Source organism: Megascapheus bottae, chromosome 13 (assembly GCF_031878675.1).
Source record: "Megascapheus bottae isolate mThoBot1 chromosome 13, mThoBot2.hap1, whole genome shotgun sequence".
Taxonomy (NCBI): domain Eukaryota; kingdom Metazoa; phylum Chordata; class Mammalia; order Rodentia; family Geomyidae; genus Megascapheus; species Megascapheus bottae.
Genome location: NC_143521.1, coordinates 56,782,913 through 56,803,793, shown reverse-complemented (window position 1 = coordinate 56,803,793; position 20,881 = coordinate 56,782,913). Strand labels below are relative to the sequence as shown.

At 53.6% G+C, this 20,881-nt stretch overlaps 2 protein-coding genes across 2 annotated transcripts; both read left to right on the top strand.

The window, feature by feature from the left end:
- The first annotated feature begins 30 nt into the window (after positions 1-30).
- Otop1 (otopetrin 1) lies at positions 31-11,317 on the top strand. The gene is made up of 6 exons (XM_090344111.1): positions 31-406; positions 2,473-2,609; positions 4,151-4,209; positions 7,406-7,536; positions 9,454-10,334; positions 11,147-11,317. The coding sequence occupies exons 1-6, from the start codon at positions 31-33 to the stop codon at positions 11,315-11,317; spliced, it is 1,755 nt and encodes a 584-aa protein (XP_090200237.1).
- Positions 11,318-17,772: 6,455 nt separating this feature from the next.
- Drd5 (dopamine receptor D5) lies at positions 17,773-20,558 on the top strand. The gene has a single exon (XM_090344108.1). The coding sequence runs from the start codon at positions 17,773-17,775 to the stop codon at positions 19,318-19,320; it is 1,548 nt and encodes a 515-aa protein (XP_090200234.1). The 3' UTR covers positions 19,321-20,558.
- The last annotated feature ends 323 nt before the right edge of the window (positions 20,559-20,881 follow it).

The following is a 20,881-nucleotide window of genomic DNA, read 5'->3' as shown; positions in this document are numbered from 1 at the left end:
CGGCAGGCGGGGCCCGGCTGTGCCTCCGCGATGCCCGAGGGCCAGGTCGCGCTCGCCTCGCCCCGCGCGCCCGGGATGGCCGCCGCCTCGCCCGCGGGAACCCCGGGATCCCCGCCGCCCCCCACGTCTGCGGGGTCCCCCTCCGCGCCGCGCGCCGGCGCCCCCCAGAAGCCGGCCGAGGCGCTGAGCAGCCAGTACGGGCTGAACGTGTTTCTGGCGGGGCTGCTGTGCCTGTTCGCCCTGGCGGTGCACGCGGCCGGCGTGGGCCAGCGGGACCTGCTCTGCCTGCTCTCGGCGCTCATGGCGCTGCAGCTGCTCTGGATGCTGTGGTACGTGGGGCGCAGCTACGCCCACCGCCGCCTCATCCGCCCCAAGGACACGCACGCCGGGGCGCGCTGGCTCCGCGGTGAGTGCGCGCGGGGCCCCGGCCGCCGACCTCCGCTCCCCGGCCTCTCCTGCGCGGCTCGGGCGCGTCCTTTTCTTCTTTCCCCTGCCTGCCTGCACCTGGCCCTCACGCCCGTCCCCCTGGCTCTTCCTCTACTTTTAAGCCCTCATCTTCCTTCGCTCCAGGCATTCCCAAAGACTGTCACTTCCCACTAGGGGATCCCTGCGCCCTTGCCTCCTCCTGGAAGGCTCTTCCATCCCATTCCAACCCGGGGCTCCTCTCTGTGGATCTGACCACGTCCCCGCCCCTGGCCCTCGACCCGGGTTTGCTCACAAGCTTCTTCCCCTCTGGCCCCACTGGGAATGCGCCTGGCTTCCACCTAGAACGACCCCAGGTCGTGGCGTGGAGTAGATGCTAAGCTAAGATGGGGCACTGAGTGGGAAGTAATGGACCCCTGACAACCAGGACACAGCGATTGACAGGTCAAGATGGTTGCTCCCGCCTCCAAAAGCAGCCACCAGACACACCAGCGCCAAGCAGGCCAAAGGGAGCAGAAGGATGCGGGGCAGAGGGGAGGGATGCGATCCAGGGCAAAGGGATGCAGGGCAAAGGGGCCGGAGGGGAAGCCTCCTGTTAGGACCTGGAATCGCCTGCGGAAGGTAAATGCCCCTTTCCTGGGAGCGCCACCTCAGGTCCCCTCCATCCTATCCTTTCCAGCCATCTCAGCATCTGCAGGAGGCCCTGAACCAGCAGTTCCCTTCCCTCCACCCTTCCAGGGTCTGAACACACACAGCCTGAGTTGCTGAACACACACACACCTGAGTTGCACCTCCTGGGCTGGACCTCTCTATGGGCCCCTTTGGTCAGCTTCTGCCTTGACTTGCTACTCTCAGGAGCTGTGTAGTTCATTTTGACTTTGGAAAAAATTGGACACGTTCCAGGAGGCTCAAATTCCTGCTCTAGTTTCCTTAGTTTTGGGGAGACACGATTTCCTGACTCGATGAGTAGCTCCCGTCTGTAATCCTAGCTACTCAGGAGACAAATCTGAGGATCACTGTTCCAAGCCAACCCGGGAAGTGCTGCTCAGGCTCCACCCTTGACCGTGAAGAGGCCCAGGGACAGCGCCCAGGCCCTTAGCCCAAACCCCATCACCAGCAAAATCAACAACAAAAGAATGGCTCAACTGCCCAAGGTCATCCTCATCCCTTCTTCTTCCCTCCCCTTTGCTTTCCTTTCTTTATCCTCTCTCCCTTCCTCCTCTCTGTTCCTCCATCTTCCTCTGTCCTCTTTTTTCTTCTCTCTTGTTCTTCTGCACTGACTTGGAGCTTTGGGGTCCTAATCTGTGCATGAATAGCTGTGCTGTTTTCCAAGCCTGAGAAACCACACAAGAGCACAGAACTACAGGCTCCCTGTGAAAGAGATCCATTTCTGAGACTGACCAACAGACAGACAGACAGAGCTAAAAACCCAGAGAGACACCGAGTCAGAGACAGAATCCAGACTTAAGTCCAGTAAGTGGTGGTGGGAAAGACCCCTGGTAAATTGCAACCCTCCACAGAGGTGCATGCCCTATGGAGCACTGTTGGTCCTGGAAGGCTTTGCTTGGGTCTGCTCTGGCCCCTTGGTTTTTCTGAGTCCCTGTTTACTCATTAGAAAGGTATAGGGAGCAGTGGGGAGATGTTGAGAGAACGGGGTCTGCTCCACCCTGACTGCTCAGAGCTCATCAAAAGAAGAACAGGAGGCAGCTGGGGAGCTCGGGCAACTATGGGGCCAGAGGAAGCTCTGTTCATCTCCTGGGCCTGAGGTTTTCCCTGTAGGCCTAGCCAGAAAGACCAGCTTGATGAAAGAGCTCAGCTCTGTCTCATGCTGGCCACCAAGATGCCCATGGCTGATGCCCCCAGAATGAAAAGAGCCACCTGCAAAACTCCAGATGTGGGTAGCAGTGGTGGGTGAGCGATACAGCGCCCCACCGAGTGTGTCTCTCATCTTCAGGTCTTGCAGAGATCATTTTTAAGATCTGAGGCCTTACCATCACGTGTTTGCCATGGCACGGGCCTGCATTCCCATGAGTGGCCCCTCCCCCACAGGCACCATCACGCTGTTTGCGGCTCTCACCATCATCCTGGGGCTCTTCAAAATCGGATACTTCATTGGGTTTTCAGAGTGTTTGTCTGCCATCGAGGGAGTCTTCCCCGTGACACACGCAGTCCACACGCTGTTACAGGTAACCCGCTGCGTGCATGCATGCAGTCTTGGCTCCTGGGAAACACAACCAAGGGCAAGAGACATTCTGGACGCTGTTGGCTCACACCTGTCACCCTAGCTGCTCAGGAGGCTGGGCAGGAAAGTCTGTGAGACTCTGATCTCCAATTGGCTACCAGAAAAGATAGAATTGGAGCTGTGGCTCAAGTGGTATAGCACTAGCCTTGAACAAAAGTGTTCAGTGATGCCACCCAAGCCCTGAGTTCAAGTACCAAGACCATCACAACAACAGAAAGATCAGGGTATCTGGAATTAGGGGACTGTGCTTTTTAATTTTTTTAGATTTTCCACTTTATCTGAGTGTGTAGATTTTCAAAGAATTCCATCGTGATCCTTTGGATTTTTTTGGCTATTCCATGTATATATATATATATATATATATAATATGTACATATATATGTACATATATATATATATAATTTTTTTGGTTGGTCCTGGAGCTTGAACTCTGGGCCTGGGTACTATCTCTGAGCTCTTCAGCTCAAGATTAATGCTCTACCACTTTGAGCCACAGCACCATTTCTGTTTTTTTGCTGGTTCATTGGAAAATAGAGTCTCATGAACTTTTGTGCCAGCGCTGGTATAGAACCTCGATCCTCAGATCTCAGCCTCTTGAGTAGCTAGATTTCTAGGCATGAACCACCGGTGCCTGGCAGGCTATTCTAGTAATTTGAGTCTCTTCTGGCCTTTTTCTAGTCTAATTGTCTAGGGCTTTATCAACCTTATGTATTTTACTTTTCTTTTTTTTAAAGAGTCCACTTTTTGTTTCATGGTTTATATAGGTTTTTTCTTTTTCTTTTTCCTAGTTGTGGGGCTTGAACTCAGGGCCTGAGCACTGTCCTCGGGCTTTTCTCAAGGCTAACACTCTGCCACTTGAGCCACAGCACCACTTCCAGCTTTTACTATGTATGTGACACTCTTACCACTAGGCCAAACTCCCGGCCCCTGTATAGTTTTTCTTAAAGTCTCTATTTCATTATTTCCTACCCAATCTTTACTATTTCTGTCTATCTGCTAGTTTTAGGCTTAGTTTGTTAAAAAGGAATGCAATTCTATCATTAGCAGTATTGTGGATGGAAGTATATGATGTCATGTTAAGTGAGATAACTCAAGCACAGGGAGACAGGTATTGTATACTCTTAGACATATACATAAACACATCTACATAAAGCTAATTACACACAAAGCTACTCCATCTACAGCAGACATCCTCAATCAAGTGCAGTTACTCCATCATGGCAGACATCCTCAGTCTAGTGCAGCAATGCCCCCTCTAGAACTGAAAAGTCGCTTTGATGTTTGTCACTTGTTCCTGGAATACTGTCCCATTGAAAAGCAGCACTCCTACTGAGACAAGATGCCTTTCTGTATTTCTTGGGGTGAAAGGTCACCCATGTTCCCAGCATTTTCCTTTAAGTGTCCTTGTTTCTCAAGTGTGCATATATAATGACAGTTTCCTCAATGGTGTGGATTTTATTTCTTCCTCTTTTTTTTTTTGTCTAGGTATATTTCCTCTGGGGACATGCAAAGGACATTATCCAATCTTTCAAAACTCTGGAAAGGTAAACACTGTGGGTAATTGCTTTACACACTGAATGTGGTGTCCATCAACATTTAGAACAAACAGAATGATTTATAACCTCATTTTGTTGGTGTTATAAACAGTAGGATGGCCTCCCCACTGGGTTCTGCAAAGCAAAGCCTCCCTGGAGAGGGGAGAGCCTACCCCCCACCCCACCCCCACCCTGTCGGACCTTGTCTGAGTTATTGAATTATACTCTGATGAACATCTTCAGCCCAAAGTATTTGTAAAAATACTAGTTACTAGCCTTGGGTCAAATTCCTCAAAGAGGGATCAAAGCCGAATGCTTTCCACCAATGCACATCCCCTGCAGTCCCGAGTCCTGAAGCTTAGTGTTTACCTTCCCATTTGTAAAGCCCTTTGGCTATGGGACTGTAAAGGCTCTTCACGATGAGGGTCTCCTACAACAGCTCTGCCGACGAGGAGCAGTAGGGACAGAGTGGCCGCCACTGAGCTGAAGAGGAGATGGACCATCCGGGCAGTGATGCCTGCAGAACTAGAATGTTCAGTTGAGCCTGGCGATGGTGACCGCGTGGCTGGTGGGGTGGGAAAGGCAGCCCCCCACTATGCTCCAGCCCCGTCCCCTCCCTCCTCCTCGAAGGCTGCACAGACCCTCCCTCACCTGTGTGGTCAGGGCAGCAGCCACAGCTACAAGAGGCTGCAGAGCTCTTGGCTCCGCTGGTCCAGACAACTTTGAGGTCAGAATGGAGAAGAGAATGGAGATATCTCAGGAATATGCAGCATAGTTTGTCATGGTGCCATATTAGGTGTTCTGGGCTTAACAAAATGTCACAATTATGTTCATTTATATTTTTACATTTTGGGGGGTGGGCAGTGGGGAGGAGGGTTGGGGGAGCCTCCTGTATGCCAGACTAGTTCCTCTACTGGGCTGTGCTGTTCTCGGCCTGTACTTTTTGTTTTTGTTGTTGGCTTTTGGGCTTGAACTCAGGGCCTGGGCTCTGCCCTTGAGCTCTTTTTGCTAGCATTCTACCATTTTGAGCAACAGCACCACTTCTACTTTTTTTTTGCCTGTCTTGGGCTTGAGCTCAGGGCCTGAGCACTGTTCTTGGGCTTTCTCAAGGCTAGAGCTCTACCACTTGAGCCTCAGCACCACTTCTGCCTTTTTTTCTATGTATGTGGTACTAAGGAATCGAACCCAGGTCTTCATGCATGCTAGGCAAGCACTGTACCACTAGGCCAAACTCCCGGCCCCCCACATTTTTTGTGGTTGATTGGAGAGAAGAGTCTCATGGACTTTTTTGACTGGGCTGGCTTTGAACCATGATCCTCAGATCTCAGCCTCCTGAGTAGCTGCAGTACCTGCCCACACATTTCTTTTGGTACTTGGGCTTGAACTCAAATCCTTGAGTTCCCACTCAGCTCACTCACTCATCTGGCACGCTACTAGTCAGTTATTTCGGAGATGGAGCCACAGTGAACTTTTCTGCCCTGTCTGTCCTCAATCTGCCATCCTCCACTTGTCAGACTCTGATGTAGCTAGGATTATACCCATAAGTCACATGTTCTCATTAGCCTGAACTGTGTTTTAATGTAACCACTAGAAAATTCAAACTCCACTGAACAGCACTTCCACGGGCTAAGTACATGACCATTTATCACAAGGACTCGCCCCCGGGTAAGGCTGTGGCCTGGCTGAGTAACTGAAGACGAGTCTTCTCTTCTCTGGGTCTCTTTCCTAAGAGCGATGGTGATTTTTGAGTCCCATACGCATGCCACTTCATTTAGTCTGTTTCGTTTGTAGAATAAAGTGGTGAGCATTGTTGAGTTCCCGCCTTGAGAACAGAGCATGGACGATCTAGCCACCCCATGCATGGGACTCGAGAAGAGGCAGGGTTGCTCTCTAAAGCAGGCTGGCCTCTTGGTTTGCCACAGTCCCCACCACTCCCTAATAAAACCCTGGACCACTCTATCCATTGATGTTTCCTGCTGGGTCCTGGGGGCTTTCAAACTCACTGGCCACTTGTGCTTGCTGTTTCCTTGCAGGTCTCTGGGGCCTGTGCCCACCACCTAGTGCTTCTCCTAAGCCAAGAATCCCCTTTGCTGCCTTGAGTCCTTTTATTTTCCCAGATGTGTGTCTTAAAGGACACAAGTTCACTATGTAGAGCTGGAAACATGGGGACCAGCGTACAGTACGCTTGTGGGCTCCAGTGTGGGAAAGGTGCCCAGGACTGAAGTGACACCAGCATCATGGGTGGAACCAGCTCCAGATCTGGCCCACACAACTGTCCACAGTGGGGGCAGTCAGTGGTTGCCCAGACACAGTCTCTGTGGCCTCAGTGGGCCAGGCCAATGCCACGCGCACCAGGAATTGCAGAGGAGAAAGAGGAGTTGTGTACATTATGAGAAGAAGAAAAACCACTAGTCAGAGGCAAACAGGACTGTCTGAGTTTGTCAAGGGCTCTATAGAAGCTCTTGGTTGCCTAGCAACTGGGCAAGTGAGGCCGGCAGATGGGCAAACACCTGACCGGGATGCAGGCGTCAGGGCCCTGTTTCCTTCTGCACATGTGCCGGATGTGTGTCATGCAGCTGCTAAGACAGCCAGGGCTGGGAGGGAGGCTCTGGCCCAGAGGCTCATGGGAGCCCCTGCTGGTCAACTGGGGCGAGGCTCTGAAGTCCCAGCAGGGACCCCAGAAGCTCTGCTGTGACATCTGGGAAGACTGCTAAGCTGTCCACACTCCAGCCTTTGTGTTTATACTTTAGAAAGGAGAAAGGGACCGCAGACAGGTGGTTTTCATTTTACCTCTCATTCAAAAGCAGATACTTTTCTGTAGTGTCTCACCTCACACTCCAGTGGCCAAAATAAGCCTAGCGGCATGGGAGGCCCGACAGCACGCATGAGCAGCTTGCTTTAGTGTCTCCAAGACAGTGGGCGACCAGTGGAAGCAGAATCATGGTTGAGGGTGTTTGTATGTGCATGTGTGTGTGTGTGTGTGTGTGTGTGTGTGTGTGTGTGTGGATGTGTGTATATGTGTGTCTGTGAATATGTAGGGGTGTGTGTGTGTGTGTGTGTGTGTGTGTGTGAGTGTGTGGATGTGTGTATATGTGTGTCTGTGAATATGTAGGGGTGTGTGTGTGTGTGTGTGTGTGTGTGAGATCTCTGTGCCCACCCCCCCCAGGGCTTGGCCCCCTCAGGCGCCGGGTGTGCTCTGTTGCAGGTTTGGGGTGATCCATTCTGTGTTCACCAACCTGCTGCTGTGGGCCAACAGCGTGCTGAACGAGTCCAAGCACCAGCTGAACGAGCACAAGGCACGGCTCATCACCCTGGGCTTCGGCAACATCACCATAGGTGAGTGTGGAGAGCCACCCACCCCAACCCCTGCTGGGACCCCCAAGGACCGGTAACCCCTGCCCTGAGATCTCCCGGCTCTGCTCTGCTGCCTCTGCCTCCTGGAGCAGGTGCTGAGGAATACCTGTGGCTTCCTTGTTGCAGGCTTGTGTGGACAAGGGTCCTGTGCTCATCATTCCTCACTTTCCCTAGTCAGAACCACACCTCAGCTCTTTACTATGGAGGGCTGGTGGCTGGCTGTGATTGTTTTTTGTTTTTTTTTTTTTTGCCAGTCCTGGAGCTTGAACTTGGGGCGTGAGCACTGTCCTTGGGGTTTCTCAAGGCTAGAGCTCTACCACTTGAGCCCCAGCACCACTTCTGGCTTTTTCTATGTATATGGTCTTTGTGTATGCTAGACAAGCACTCTACCACTAGGCCACACTCCCAGCCTGTGTTTGGGGTTTTAGTTAAGCCTCTACCAGATCTTTCTATTAAAAGCATGGCTTAGGCTGGGAGTGTGGCCTAGTGGTAGAGTGCTTGCCTAGCATGCACGAAGACCCAAGTTCAATTCATTGGTGCTACATACATACAAAAAAAATTGGACGTGGTGCTGTGGCTCAAGTAGTAGAGCTCTAGCCTTGAGAAAGCCCAAGGACAGTGCTCAGGCCCTGAGTTTAAGCCCCAGGATTGCAAAAAAATAAAAAAGCATGGCTTAATTCTCCATGGACGACTGATGGTGGATTGGGCTCCCTTGGTCCTGGTTTATCTGAAAGTTTTGGTTGAGTGTATCTGGCTTGTTATTTTTTGGTTCATTGCTCTATTATCCCTTGTTCTAAGGTGAGAGCCTGGATCCTGGAGTTCTCTCTTTGTCTGTCTGTCTGTCTCTGTCTCTGTCTCTTTTCTTCTCCCCCCCCTCTCTTTTGCACACACACACACACACACACACACACACACACACACACACTCACACTAGTATTTGAACTCAGGGTTTTATAAATTTGCTAGGCAGGTCCTCTACCAGTTGAACCAAGCCATGCTCCCAGCACTTTTGCTTCAGTTATTTTAGTTTTTTTTCCCCCTAGTTCAGTCCTCTGACCTCCTTCCTCCTGCCTAGCAGTAGAATCACAGATGTAAGCCCCTGAGCCTGCGGTGTGCCCTGAACCCTTATCATGTATGCTCTACTGCATGTCTTAGCTGTGGGGTGGGGAGCAGGTGGGTAATGGCATCATGATGGAGCAGACTGTGTCAGATTGGGCTCTTATCAGCACTTGGTACTAGCTGTGTGGCCTCTGGAGGCTGCTCAACCTTTCTGTGCTCACTTCTGATCTCTGTCTGGTAAGGGGACCTGACGGCAACGCCCCCTCCCTGCTGCTGAGCCAGGCCAGTCTGAGGGTGACTCCCTCACGACTCAGGGACCGGGGGAGTCCCCACCCTCTGCATCTCTGGTTTGCCCATCATTCCTACCCCTGTGGCCACAGCAGCCAGGGTGATGGTGGTAAGTGAATCATCCTGGGGGCTCTCGAATGGACGGGGCCAGCGAGCCACAGAGAGGTCAAGCCACGCCTCCAGGGTCACACAGCAAGCCAGCCACGGAGCCCAGACCTGAATCCCTTCTGTGAAAGATGAGATTGGACTCATGTTCAAAGAAGGGTTGTAGTCAGCCCTCGTGAATATATAAATTAAAATGGCTGAGTGCTAAGACAGATCCACAGTCGCCTCTACCTAGAGACAATCTTGTTGGCTTGTTTTTTCTTTTGGTAGTGTAGGATGTATGTATGGTTGGTTGATTTTATGCTGTGCACCTTACTGGCTTTGGCGGCCACCTACACTGAGCGATTTTACTCGACCATCCAGACGCACCCCTGTCCCCTGTCCCCTCACCCTGTGTGGGTCTCTGCCTGGGCTGACCCCTCTCTCCTGTGCTCTGTCGCTCTCCAGTCCTGGATGACCACAGCCCTCAGTGTAACTGCACCCCCGCGGGCCTCTGCCCCGCCATGGCCCAGGGCATCTACTACCTGTACCCCTTCAACATCGAGTACCAGATCCTGGCCTCCACCATGCTGTACGTCCTGTGGAAGAATGTGGGCCGCAGGGTGGACGTGGCCCAGCCGCGCAGGATGCAGCTTAGGTTCCACGGGGTCCTGCCGGGCTCGGCGCTGGGCCTGGCGGCGCTGGCCGCCACCATCGGCGTGGTCGTGGTGTACCTGGTCCACATCGGGCGCTCCAAGCGCAAGAGCGAGGCGGCCCTCACCATGTTCTACCTGCACGCCAGCGCGCTGCTGCTGCTCATGGTGGCCGCCGGCCTGACGGGCATCCGGATCCACAGGCTGGAGGAGAAGTCGCTGGAGGAGACCAAGAGCCCAGCCCGCAAGCTGGACACAGATCTCCTGGTGGGCACGGCCTCCGGCTCCTGGCTCATCTCCTGGGGCTCCATCTTGGCCTTCGCCTGCGCCGAGACCTCCCCACCCTACACCTGGTACAACCTGCCCTACGCCGCGCTGGTGATCGTGGAGAAATACATCCAGAACCTCTTCATCATCGAGTCGGTCCACCGCGAGCCTGAGGGCCGCGCCGAGGACGTCCGGACGCTCCGCGTGGTCACCGTGTGCCAGGGCGATGCCTCGGCCCTGGCGCGCGAGGACGCGCCCCGCACCACCAACGGCAGCCTGGGCCTGCAGCCCGGCTGCAGCGAAGAGGAGCAGAGGAGGAGCTGGGCGGGGGCCCCGGGCCCAGCCTGCCAGCCCTGGTTCCGGCAGGGAATCTCCAAGAGGCGGGCCCTCAGGAACATCACCGCGTTTCTATTCTTTGGCAACATCTCGGTAATTATCAAATAATGAATCTGCTTTCTTTGCCTCTTTTATTATTTTTTTTCCAAAGAAGGCACGAGGCCCATTTATAATGAAAATAAGTGTCAGGAGGGAAGGAGACACACATGGGGTTCGTGGTACTGCATGCCTGTCATACCAGCTGCTCGCAAGCTGGAGGCCAGGAGCATAGCATTCCAAGACTACCCCAGGGAAACGGTGGCTGAGACCCCAGCCCAACAATAAGTCAGACATGGTGGCACCTTCCTGTCATCACAGCTGCTCACTGGGGCTGAGCACAGGCAGCGGGGATGAGGGACAGAGCTGGCCAGAGGCTCATGCTCTCTGGAGGTGAGGAGCTCAGACACAGGGTTTTCTCCTTACCCTGAATAGCACCGCTTGAGCTCTGTGGGTGGTGCCTGTTGGAGGGCCCCAGCTGGCTGGGAAGTTGGGCACAGGGACAGGTGGTGTGTGAGCATTCCATGGCAAAAGTGCCAGAGAAAAACAAGAGGAAGGACTGATTTTGTCTCACAGTTTCAGAGATTTGGGCCCACAATCGGCTGTCACCATGGCTTTTAGCAGAATCCTCATGGTGGATGGGAGCAGTGAGGAGAGCTGCTCACTCACGGAGGCCAGGAAGCAGAGAGACACAGCAAGGGTCCTTCAAAATCACATCCCCCAGGGACCCACGTCCTCCAGCCAGGCCCAGGCTCTACCAGCACACACCCATGGGTCAACCCACTGTGGAAGTCAGTGCCTCGGTCCACTCCCCCCACCCCCCAGCCCACCAATGCAGCCCCAGTAACCAGCCCCCTCTTCTCTTGCAGCTGTGGATTCCCCCTGCCTTTGGCTGTCGCCCTGAGTATGACAACGGACTGGAGGAAATTGTCTTTGGCTTTGAGCCCTGGATCATTGTGGTCAACCTGGCCATGCCTTTCTCTATCTTCTACCGAATGCACGCAGCTGCCTCCCTCTTTGAGGTCTATTGTAAGATATAGCCTGGTTCCATGCGAATGGAGAAGGCACCAGGGCCAGCTGGGGAGGGCCAGGCTGGGCAAATATTGTTTGACAAACGCAGGCTGGCCAGCCATTGTCTGTCTCATTGTCCTTTCTGAGGGTTGGAATTGCCCAGCACCTCAGGGAAAGGCAAGCATCCAACTCACGAGGACGGAAATCCCTTTGTTCAGCTTAGTCAGACCCAAATTACTTTCTCTCCTTCACCCTGAGATCTTTCATTTTCAAACACCGTGATCTTAGGTTTGGGAAAATTATTTTCAGATTTTTTTTCTCTCTCTTCCCCCACCCCCATCTCTTTTGTGCTGGTACTAGAGCTTGAACTCAACGCCTGGGTACTGTTCCTTAGAACTTTTGCTCAAGGATGTCACTCTACCACTTGAGCCACACATCCACTTCTGGCCTTTTAGTGGTTAATTGGAGGTAAGAGTCTCAATTTCCCTGCCCAGCCTGGCTTCAAACCTCAATCCTCAGATCTTAGCTTCCTGAATAGCTAGGATTATAGACGTGAGCCCCCAGTACCTGTCTTGTCATTTATTTCTTCTGGCTTTAAAAGTATGTTGGGTTCTTTCACTGATGTGTCAGCTGCCTTCACCACTTCAGCTCTGTCCTCAGTTTTATTTTGACCTAGGAAAACCTTTCCCTTGCATTGTTGTAAACTGTTTAGGAATATTTTAATGCTTTATTACAAGGGAACGTTCCAAACTTAATGTAGAGCTTTCTATTGTTGATTTTAGAGTGTTTATAAATTTCTACTTTAAAAAAATAAGTAACTTTATAAAAATAACCATATTTGGAAACATTTCTTACATTCAGAACTATTTTTGAAGATATACAGCTATATTTCTAGATCCATGAGTTCTATATTCTGCACCTTAAACCAACTTTGCATAAAATATTAAAAAATCATATATATCTACTGCAAAAATGTTTTTCTTGTCTTGGTTTCCTAAGTAGAACAACCGCCTTCATGGAATGTGCACTGTGTACTGGTATTGTGTCGTTGGGAAACAGTTTTCAGCCAGTAGAGCTGAGGCAGACTCTAGGCAATCAGGAGGCTCTTTTTCACCAGGGCCTTGAGCTTCCACAGAAAGCCTTAAGACCTGTGGACAACTCTGCATTTAAAATCAAGGTGCCAGCTCAAAGTTACAAATACTTTCACATCTCCTAAGGAAGACTGACTGACATTTTGAAAGATCTTTGTATATATTTTTCTGTAACTATTCTTGAATCATAATAAACTTAGTTTACTTGCTATAAATACTAATGTGAATATCTTTTCATTTGAGTGTGTTTGGCTTTCTTTCATTTTTTTTGACAAACAGGAAACTAAATATTAAGAAACACCTCCTTTTTACATGGCTAAATATTTAATGGTCATCTTAGGACAAAAGCTTTAAAAAAAAAAGGTAGGCGTATGTTAAAAATAAAAAGAGGGGCCGGGAGTTTGGCCTAGTGGTAGAGTGCTTGCCTAGCATGCACGAAGGCCTGGGTTCAGTTCCTTGGTACCACATACATAGAAAAAAAGCCAGAAGTGGTGCTGAGGCTCAAGTGATAGAGCTCTATCCTTGAGAAAAAGTTCAAGGACAGTGCTCAGGCCCTGAGTTCAAGCCCCACGACTGGCAAAAAAAAAATGAAAAGAGAAAGAGACATTGTAAGACTTTCCATATAGAGCCCTGGGTCTTGGTCTGGGGTCTCCTGGGGCGCCTTGCAAGTTTGCAGCCATATTTTGGCTGTACTCACTAGGGGGCGCTGCTGTCGGCTCATGAGCAGAGATGGCAGCCAGCCTCCAGGAAGCACAGAGCCTCCTCCACAGCCAGCGGCTGGGCTGAGAAGACCAGTAGTTTGTAATAAGTACCTTTGAGTAAATACACACAGCACAAGCACTGCCCAACCGAACACACAGCTTCCTTGGTAATGTTGCAGGAGATATTTCCTAATAAGGCGCTTGGTGGAAGAGAACAAAAGTCAGACTAAGGGAGAATTCAGGTGAAGCCCCTGTAAGAAGAACGGCTTCTGCTACACATGCATGCTGGCTGAGACGCGGCTGTCCACACCAGCTTTCTTCTGATCTCCCCAGCAGGTAGATTCCCAGGTGCAGAGCCTCAGTCTACGGGCAGTTCCAACCACCACGCATCCCCTAGGGGTCATGTGAACATCTGTCACTGGACCAGCTGACACTGGTTTGCCTTTTCCTCGTGCTCTTTGGTGTGTGGAGCATGACATAGACATTGTCAGGACAATCACTGCAGTGCACTGGTGTTTGTGACCCCCCCACTTCATGTGGATCATGATCATGCAGGATCATGAGGAATAAATGTACAGCGTGATGTTTGGTTATAGCTGCCGGAGCATATGGAGACACTCCCTGAACTGCCGTATCCCCTGCAGGGAAGCCTGGGCCTTAGCAGGGGATCCAGGGTTTGAAGTGGTATTCCTGGCTGCTGTGGGTGCGGCAGAGTGGAAGTCCACTGGCTTCTGGACATGCTCTATGGGAGGTTCCTCTTGACAGATGTCCTCCTCCAGACTCTGGGCCCCAGCAGGATCTCCCCACCCCTCATGCATTGGGGAGAACTAGATAGATGGCTTGGTCTCCAGGCCAGAGGCTGTGAAGGGATGGAGTAGGGGCCCACGTGAGTGGTCTCTCACCAAGTGGGTCTGTTTGATTGAACACAACTGGGGAATGCGAGTCATGAAATCCAGTGTCTCTCTGTATGTCTATGGAGCCACAGATCAGAGCTCAAACTGAGCGCAGGTGGGAACTCCTAGAAAGTTCTAATATTGGGCCACTTCTACCAAGTTTTAAAATCTCATTGCTAAGATGGCACGAGTGGCTCACACCTGTAATCTTAGCTACTCAGGAGACTGAGCTCTGAAGGTCATAGTTGGAATCCCGCCCTGACAGGAAAGTCCACGAAACTCTTATCTCTAACTACCAAAAGGCCAGAAGCGTAGCTATGACTCAAGGGTAGCTATGGCTAGCCTTGAGTGCAAATGCTGAGGAACAGCTTCCTGGGCTTGAGTTGAAGCCCCAGGACCAACACACACACACACACACACACACACACACACACACACACACACACACACACACACACACGCCTCGTTGCTTTTCCTTTTCTATGAGTCAATTCAGTACAGAATCCCAATTGCTTGGGGACTACGTACTCAAGTTACCTGGCAGAGACTCTTGGGGTGCCTAGCCTTGCAGGGAGGAGTGCAGTCGGCAGGGGGCGTGCGTGCCCTTCCCATGGCTGGTGGACACTGCGGCCTGTGGTGGGAGGGTACAGCCCAGCACTCACCTGTTAGGTACAGAAGGCTAGCTTCAGCCTCCTTCCCTTTTGCTCCTTCCCTTCCTCCTTCCTCCCTTCCTGTCGGCCTGCCTACCTTCCTTCCTCCTCCCCACTTTTCTTTTCTTTCTTTTCCTGTTCCTTCTTTCCTCCTTCTGCCCCCCCCCCATCTGTCTACCTCCCCCAACCCCCTGGACCATGACCCTGGCAGCCTGGAAAGCCAAGGCCACATGCAGCATTGCCTCTCAGCCTCCCAGCAGAAAGTCACCACCCCCTATCTTTCCCTCCAGCATCTCCATGACAGTCCTGGTCTTCACATCTCCCACGGCTGAGTCCAAGAAGGGCAGCAGGCAAGGCCACGAGCCAGCCATGAAGGAGAGGGGAGGCAGAGGACCGATGGTCCGGTCGTGCAGCCAGCTTCCTTCCCTGGCTTCCAGCTGGTGTCACATGGCACAGCCTCTCTCAGCGTGGTGAGCGGGATGCCGTGGGTTGACCCAAGAGCAAAAGGTTTCACACGATCTCAGTGGCAGTTGCCAGCCTTCAGTGTGGTGAAATAGCATGTCTTCCTCCTCCGGTTGTCAGCCTCGATCCAGCGTTGACAAGCTTGGTTTCCCAGGTTGCACATCAAGGCATGGCCTTTGTCACCTGGTTTCCAGCCAGGACATCCCACTGTGATGACCAGTTATACAATGTTGCCATATCATTTGCCAACTAGCTGCTACCTTGAGCCTGGCTCTCAGGAGCTCTCTGCCACCTTGGACAGGCTGACCTCTCTCCCGCCCCCAGGAAGGCTCATGGAAGTGTGGTCCTTGTCCCGCCCCAGTGCAAGGGGACAGAGGCTTGCAGCTGCTGGGATGGAGTCCAGTTGTGTGAGCTTCTTGGATCTCAGCCTTGAAAGTGGTGTCTTGATACAGGGGAGTCAGAAGCAGAACCTGGGTATATTCCTTATGTCATTTCAGTATTTTCCATCATTGCAGAAACCTCCAAGCTTTCATGATAGGGGCCCAAAGTCAGTGAGAACTCCCTGAACTCGGCTTCAGACATCTGGAACTTAGAACAGATGGTTTCATGGTCGCTATGGCAACAGAGCTGGCATACATCTCCACACACCTGGTTCTTCATGTCACAACTGGCCTGGCTACTATGTTACAGCCCTCCTGAGCCATTTGCATGCTGTCAAATCAGCTCACTTTGCTTTAGGGCCTTTGCACCAGCAAATTTACTAGAAATGATTCCCTGACTAGATCTTGTCCATCTTTTTGATTGCTATGAGGCAATGAGTATTATTATTAATTATTATTATTTTAGTGGCCAAGCCTCAGTCTTGGGCACAGGCTGTGTGGAGGAGTGGCAGGAGAGCAGCAAGAGCCACTGGCAAAGTCAGGGCAAGGTAGTGAACCATCCTGGCATGCCTGGCAAAGAACGGAGGCTTGCTGATGTGTGAGATCACAGCCACAGTCTGCCAGGGGCCGGGGGTCAAGGCAGAGCCTGGAGCCTAGGCTGGCACAGACCAGAGCAAACCTGGTCTCAGACAAGGCTGTCAGTGGCTGAGAGGAGAGGCAGAGCCCTGGGGAGGGGACGGGCAGGAGGGAAGCTTGGCTGGCTCTCCAGTGCCTGCCTCAAACACCTGATCGGGTGGCCTTGGCTTCTCCCACAGCAGGGAGCTCCGAGTCTCCCCGTGGGGCCGGAGAGGGGGAGGCTGAGAAGCTGGGGTGCTGGGGCTGCTGTTCCATGATGCAGGGGGGTCTGGGTAGAGAGATGAGAAGCTGCAGTGCCCAGCACAGATATCCACCCCTGCAGGTGTGCTGGAAGCCCAGCTGAGCAGTAGTGGGGAGGATGCACAATGTGCCAGCATCACAGGCCAGGGAGGGGTGCTAAATGCTCAGTCCTCGCTGGCCCTTTCTTCCAACACTTTTATTATTATTATTACTATTATTATCATTATTATTAGCAGTAGTAGTAGGAGGAGGAGGTGGAGTATCATTATTTGGGCCACCCAGACAAGCCTCAGTTCCCCCTTTTCTCAAGGTAAAATAAAAAAGAACGTGGAAACCCCCTGCCAGGAGGAGACTCAGCTCTCCAGGGCATCCCCTTCCTCCTTGTCTTCTGTCTGAGATTATTCCTCCAAAGAAAAAGTCTGGAGGCTGGGAGCATGGCTAGCGGTAGAGTGTTTGCCTAGCATGCACAAAGCCCTGGGGTTCGAGCCTCAGCACCACATACTCAGGAAAAGCTGTAAGTAGCGCTGTGGCTCAGGTGGTGGGGAATGCTAGCCTTGAGCAAAAAGAAGCTCACGGATAGGGTTCAAGCCCTAGGACTTCAAGCCCTAGGACTGGCACCTCAAAACAGAAAAAGCCTCCCCTGTCCACCAACATTCGAGGTAATGGGGAGAGAAGCCCCTGCCAAGGAGGAGGAGGCTGGCGCAGGAGATGCTGTACCACGCCTCTGCTGCAGATCCCCTCTGACCCCAGGGGAGCAAGAGTCAGACCAAGAAGCCGCGGCCAGCGAAAGTGGGGTGGGCAGGGGGTGGCCCTCGGTGCGAGCCGCAGGGCTGAACCTGCGCCCGGCCTCAAGTCTGAGGGCACGGGGAAGGACTTGGAGGAGGACTTCCCTGTCTATCCTGCGAGGCTCTTCCCCCCTCTCCACTTCCCAAACATGGCCAGGACCAGCGCCACAGGATCGAGTCAGACGCTTCATGGGGCGGGGGGCTGCTGGCTTTGGGGGCGACTCTTGCGCCTTCCGTGTCGGCCCTAGGTGGTGGAGCGGAGGAGCGCGGAGAGTTAGGACGGCGGGCCCGGGTGGGGCGGGTGCGCGGAGCGGCGGAGCGGGCGGGAGCGCGGACCCGGGAGCCGCGGGGGCCGGCGGCAGTGCCGCAGCGCTCGCCCGGCGTCCCCGCAGCCGGCCTCCGCCCCCTCGCCCGCGGCTCGCGCTTCCCCTCGCGGGCTCCACACCGGACGCCGCAGCCGCCCGGGACTGGAGGGGACTCCAGACGGCCACTGCTCCCGGTGAGCGCGCCTCGGGAGCCCGGGGAGAGGGGGGGGTCTCCGGATTGCGGGCCGGGCGCACCCTCTGGGGCGCCCGATGGGGCCGCCTGCGGGGCACCAGGCCGACCTTGGGACCCGCCCCGCGCGCCCCGGCTCCCCCAGCCCAACATGCTGCCGCCGGGGCGCAATGGCACCGCGTCCTGGGCGCAGTTGGGGCGGCAGCAGCAGCGGCTGCAGCGGCTGGCTCCTGGGGGCGCCCCACGGGGCTTGGCGTGGCCGGGGCCCGGGCAGGTGGTCACCGCCGGCCTCCTGACCCTCCTCATCGTCTGGACCCTGCTAGGCAACGTGCTGGTGTGCGCGGCCATCGTGCGCAACCGTCACCTGCGCGCCAAGACGACCAGCGTGTTCATCGTGTCCCTGGCGGTGTCCGACCTCTTGGTGGCGCTGCTGGTCATGCCCTGGAAGGCGGTGGCCGAGGTGGCCGGCTACTGGCCCTTCGGGGCGTTCTGCGACGTCTGGGTGGCCTTCGACATCATGTGCTCCACCGCCTCCATCCTGAACCTGTGCGTCATCAGCCTGGACCGCTACTGGGCCATCTCCAGGCCCTTCCGCTACGAGCGCAAGATGACCCCGCGCGTCGCCCTGGCCACGGTGGGCCTGGCCTGGGCCCTGTCCGTCCTCATCTCCTTCATCCCGGTCCAGCTCGACTGGCACCGGAGCAGGGCCGGCCCCTGGGGCGGGCTGGATCTTCCACCCAACGGCACCGCGGGGGAGGACGCGGGGAGGGCGGAGGGCTGTGACTCCAGCCTGAACCGAACCTACGCCATCTCCTCCTCGCTCGTCAGCTTCTACATCCCGGTGGCCGTCATGATTGTCACCTACGCGCGCATCTACCGCATCGCGCAGGCGCAGATCCGCAGGATCGCCTCGCTGGAGAGGGCGGCGGAGCACGCGCAGAGCCGCCACGGCGGCCTGGGCGCGTCCATCCGGAAGGAGGCCAAGGTCCTCAAGACCCTGTCGGTGATCGTGGGCGTCTTCGTGTGCTGCTGGCTGCCCTTCTTCGTCCTCAACTGCATGGTTCCCTTCTGCCGCCGCAGCCCCGCGGCGGGGCGGGGGGCGGGCGGGCCCTGCGTCAGCGAGACCACCTTCGACGTCTTCGTCTGGTTCGGCTGGGCCAACTCCTCGCTCAACCCCATCATCTACGCCTTCAACGCCGACTTCCGCAAGCTGTTCGCGCAGCTGCTCGGGTGCCACCGACTCTGTGCCCGCACCCGCACCCGGGTGGAGACCGTGCGCGTCCGCAACCAGCTCCTGGCCTACGACGCAGACGCTGCCGCCTTCCCCGGGGAGATGGCAGCCGCCTGCGTCCACGTGGTCCCCCATGCGGTGGCCCCCGGCGACCTGGAGATGGATGAGGAAGGGGAGGGAGAGGACGGGGAGGGGGAGGAAGAAGAGAAAGAGGGTCCTTTCCTTCACACGTCCCAGGTCTCCCCGAAGTCTCCAGATGGTGAGCCTGTGGCTGAGTCTGTCTGGGAACTGGACTGCGAAGGAGAGATTTCCTTAGGCAAAATAACGCCTCGGACCCCACATGGATTCCATCAGCCTGCGCGAGAATACGCGAAGGCACCTGCCGGGACATGCCCGCCCTCGCGCACGCACAACCCAGGCATCTCCAGGCCGGCTGCCTCGCCCTTTTCTGTGTCTCTGTGTAGCTAAGTAGCCAAACGCTTAGGAGGCTCCCCGTGCCATTGATTCTCAAGCAGAAGGAGCTGGCAGAGGCAGCAGGAGAAAAGGTCAAAGACACTGCTCCTCAGCCTCCCCCGAGTCTGGGTAGATTTGGGGATGTCAGGTTTAGTCCCTTGGTGGGGCTCGGGGTGGCCATGCTGATCCTTGTTTCGGCGGCTTCAATAATTTCTGCGGTCAGTGTAGGGGGCTGAGGAGTGCGTCCTCATTTATTCTGTTATCTAATAAACACGGATTCTGTGGGCTCTGCGGCACCCTCGCAGTTGCTTTGCCAGGTTGATTTGCAGGCTCGTTACTGGAGAGAAACTATGGATTCTCTTGAGAGGCACGAGGACGCTGTTGGCTGGGTGCGGAGCATGCAGATTTGATTGCTTTTACAGACAGGTTTGCCTTAAAGTGACACATGAAGGCCAAGGACGCTGAGCTTCTAATGTCTCCGATTTCCTTTTTATTATGAGCACGACCCGAGGGTGGAGAGCAAGCAACACGTCCCTTGTCCTGGTAGTCCATATGCCTTGTCAGGCTTGACCTTGCATACCTTTTCTTTTCTTCTCCATTGGACCTGCTTTGTAAAATGAAATCAGACACTTTTCCTGACTCCTGAGCAGATGCAATTGGGACCTGACAAAGATCACCTGCAGAAACAGAGCAGTGCTTTCTCACCTCAAATCTGGTGTGTTGTAAAATGCCCTGACCCTGTAAGCATGTTTGGGAAGGGCTTTGAAATGTTGTGATATCCATGGACTTTACAAAGACATAACCCCCCTTCAACATTTCAAAGCCATTTTTGCTTTGTAGACAATAGGGAATCTGTGAATGCATTTCAGCGGAGATCTGGAAATCCAGAGATGGCATTGCGAGGACTTGAAATTGGAAAATCTCTAGAGTGAGACACTCAGTAACAGAGCCGAGCTGCAGCCCCATCTTTTTTTTTCTTTCTTTGCCATGAGGAGGGTGAATTGCTTCATTCCAACATGATTCCAACAACAAGACAGCAACAACACACTGTTACCACTACATCTCATGTAAAAACTCTACCAGAGTAAATAAGATGTATCATTCCTTACAGGTCCCTGCACCAGCAACCTCGCTTGATCAAGGGCAGTGCAATCAATTTTGGTGACCTTAAAGATAATTTTACCATCAGTCTTTGAATGCCATATTTTGTTCACTATAAAATGTGCAGTGCTGGCTTGTGATGCTTAATAAATATGTGCTGAATGAACAGAGATTGAGATTCAATGTCAGTTGGAGGAATAGGCTGAACACAGGTTGTATTTGCTACATTAATTTTCACGCAGGATTCCTCCACTTGTACTGGAATCAAGTCCGTGTTCAGTTATTATTTCCTTTTGTGGCTGCGGGGGCTGTGTGTTGAGTTCAGTGCCTTTCGCCTGTGAGGTCAGGGTTCTTCTACTTGAGTGGTTTCCGCTTCCCTTTATTCCTTCATTATTTTTCAGATAGTCTCTTGCACCTTAATCTTCCTATGTAGACCTCTCTCCTAACCAGGATTACAGACAGACATCACGTGGCT

Bases quoted from the DNA above. Each gene is read 5' to 3' on its own strand.
- Otop1 (XM_090344111.1), top strand. From the start codon at position 31: ATGCCCGAGGGCCAGGTCGCGCTCGCCTCGCCCCGCGCGCCCGGGATG. The intron at 2,610-4,150 runs GTAACCCGCTGC...TTTTTTGTCTAG, and splicing joins CAGTCCACACGCTGTTACAG to GTATATTTCCTCTGGGGACA. The intron at 7,537-9,453 runs GTGAGTGTGGAG...GTCGCTCTCCAG, and splicing joins CTTCGGCAACATCACCATAG to TCCTGGATGACCACAGCCCT.
- Drd5 (XM_090344108.1), top strand. From the start codon at position 17,773: ATGCTGCCGCCGGGGCGCAATGGCACCGCGTCCTGGGCGCAGTTGGGG.